We start from the raw sequence: 2,821 nt of genomic DNA on the forward strand, positions 1-2,821 counted from the left end.
AACCAGATGGATAATTGTGGTTAAAACTATTTTTTTGTTGTCAGAACATGACAAACACTTAACAAACAGCACATTTCACAAAGCTGAAGCAGATTCAAAACATTATAGTCAAAATTATTTTGATAAACAAAACAATGAAGAGACAGAATAATCTTGATGCAGATCAGCAGCATTTTAGCAACTATGTATACAAAAAAAAAAAATCTCAACTGCAGTCAGTATTTTCTGTACAAGTTTTACAACAACAGTATTAATCTTAGCTGTATCTCAACCAAACAATAAGAAAAGACAGACTTTTGTCGCGTTGATAGTAGCGTCACATCACATTGTGTCATTCCATTCTAATGAAATCTCTGCAAGTCAGTCTCGTTCACTTCCTAACTTTGCAATAGCATTACATGAGTCGACTATACAGCTACTGTAGCTAAAGTTAAATAATGACTTTTGTCATGGGTTAGCCCAGCACTGTTATCTGTGGTCAAAACACTCATATTAATATCCATATCAATGTTGTTATTAATGCAACTTTAGGGGTGTGCAAGATATTGGCAAGATAGAGGCTAGGTCATTTATATAATGAATAAAAAGAAGGGGGCCAAGGATTAACCCTTGTGGAATCCACCACAAGATGTTTGCTTTATAAGAACACTTTCGATTGGATAATGCTGTTTTACATTTCTAACATACTCATGCAACCACTGAAGTACTTAACATTTGAAGCCACTGGGGTTTCCACTATATCTATACTGTTACTGATATAAGATGCATTTGTTGTTGTTTTTCTCATCAGTTCAGTTTAGTTGAAGAGTCTCCAGTCTTGTCATCAGTAACTGGTGGTAAATGTGTCTCTGGATGCTGGTTCCTGGCTGGAGGCTCCACCTCTCTGTTCTCTTCAGTTTGTTTTTGATGAGGCTGTGAGGACTGATGACCGACACACTGATGGTTTCTGAGCTGATAAAGCCAAGTGAATCTTTGGTCACAAACCATGCACCTAAATCTCTTTTCACCTGTGTGACGCACCATGTGGTGTGTCAGATGAACCTTCTGTATAAATCTTTTACCACAAAATGTGCACATGAAAGGTTTCTCTCCTGTATGCGTTATCATGTGTCTCTTCAGATTTGGTTTTTGCAAAAAGCTTTGATTACAAACTGAGCAACTGAAGAATTTCTCTCCTGTGTGAGTTATCATATGTCTCTTTAGATCTGTTTTTTGCAAAAATCTTTGATCACAAACTGAGCAGCTGAAAGGTTTTTCTCCTGAGTGAGTTCTCATGTGTTTCTTCAGATTTCCATTGTCATTGAAACCTTTACCACACACTGAACAGCTGAAAGGTCTTTCTCCTGTATGACTTATCATATGTGTCTTCAGATGTGCCTTGCTCAAAAATCTTTGATCACAAACTGAGCAGCTAAAAGGTTTCTCTCCTGTGTGAATTCTCATGTGTGTCTGTAAGCTTCCATTCTGTGTAAAAGATTTATTACAGAATGAACAGCTGAATGGTTTCTCTCCTGTATGAGTTCTCATGTGTTTCTTCAGATTTCCATTTTCAATAAAAGCTTTACCACACAGTGAACAGCTGAAAGGTTTCTCTCCTGTATGAGTTATCATGTGTGTCTTCAGATGTGCCTTGTTCAGGAATTTTTTATCACAAACTGAGCAATTGAAAGGCTTCTCTCCTGTGTGAATTCTCATGTGTTTCTGTAAACTTCCACCCTGTGTAAAAGATTTCTTACAAACTGAACAGCTGAAAGGTTTCTCTCCTGTGTGAGTTCTCATGTGTTCCTTGAGACTTCCCTTGGTGCTAAATCCTCTCCCACACTCAGAGCACCTGAATGGTTTCTCTCCAGCAGAACATCTTGAATCACAAACAGGGACTTGATCATTTTTCAGAGAGCTAAAACCTGACTGAGGCTCTCTGGGCTCCTTCAAATCAACACTTTCTTCAGTCTTTAGTTTAAGAAATCCCTCAACCTTGTCCTCAGTGTTTCGTTGTAAATGTGTATCTGGTTCTGAGGTCTTGGCTGGTTCTGGTCCTCCACAGTCCACTTCATCAGCTTCTGTTTCCATGTGTTGAGTTGAGCTGCTGGCTGGAGGCTCTGCCTCTCTGTTCTCCTCAGTTTGACTCTGATGAAGCTGTGAGGACTGACGAACGCACTGATGGTTTATGAGCTGATGAAGCCAAACGAATCTTCGGTCACAAACACTGCAGCTGAATCTTTTCTCTCCTGTGTGGATACTCATATGTCTTTTCAAACTTCCTGCTTGTGTGAAACTTTTACAACAAAATGAGCAAATGAATGGTTTCTCTCCTGTGTGGATTCTCATGTGTGTCTGCAAACTTCCTCTCCTTGTAAAGTAAATCTTACACACTGAGCAATTGAAAGGTTTTTCTCCTGTATGAAGTTTCATATGTTTCTTTAGATGTGTCTTTGTGCCAAATCTTTTTCCACACTCGCAGCTGAATGGTTTCTCTCCAGCACTACGTCTTGAAGCACCAATAGGGACTTCATAATTTTTCAGAGAGTTCAAACCTGACTGAGGTCCTTCAGTCTCTTTCCAATCATCACTGTCATCAATCTCAGGTTCAGAAGAGTCTGAAGTCTCAGAACAGCTAAATGGGGGTTCTCCAAAAATACATGTCATGGGACTGAGTGGGACATCATTTCTCTTGTAAGAGTTTAAACCTGACTGAGGTTCTCTGCTCTCTTCCCAATCATCAATACTAACTTCAATCTCGGCTACTGAAACCCCTCCAGTCTTGTCCTCAGTGTCTGGTTGTAAATGTGTATCTGGATGTGAGTTCCTGTCTGGTTCTGGT

The 2,821-nt window shown here is 39.5% G+C and overlaps 1 protein-coding gene across 1 annotated transcript; it reads right to left on the bottom strand.

Moving 5' to 3' along the window:
• Nucleotides 1–530: 530 nt before the first annotated feature.
• Nucleotides 531–2,062, bottom strand: LOC121963464 (gastrula zinc finger protein XlCGF8.2DB-like). Its single transcript, XM_042513747.1, has one exon. The coding sequence runs from the start codon at nucleotides 1,777–1,779 to the stop codon at nucleotides 787–789; it is 993 nt and encodes a 330-aa protein (XP_042369681.1). The 5' UTR covers nucleotides 1,780–2,062; the 3' UTR covers nucleotides 531–786.
• Between the last annotated feature and the right edge of the window lie 759 nt (nucleotides 2,063–2,821).

Source organism: Plectropomus leopardus, unplaced genomic scaffold (assembly GCF_008729295.1).
Source record: "Plectropomus leopardus isolate mb unplaced genomic scaffold, YSFRI_Pleo_2.0 unplaced_scaffold11342, whole genome shotgun sequence".
NCBI classification, from domain to species: domain Eukaryota; kingdom Metazoa; phylum Chordata; class Actinopteri; order Perciformes; family Serranidae; genus Plectropomus; species Plectropomus leopardus.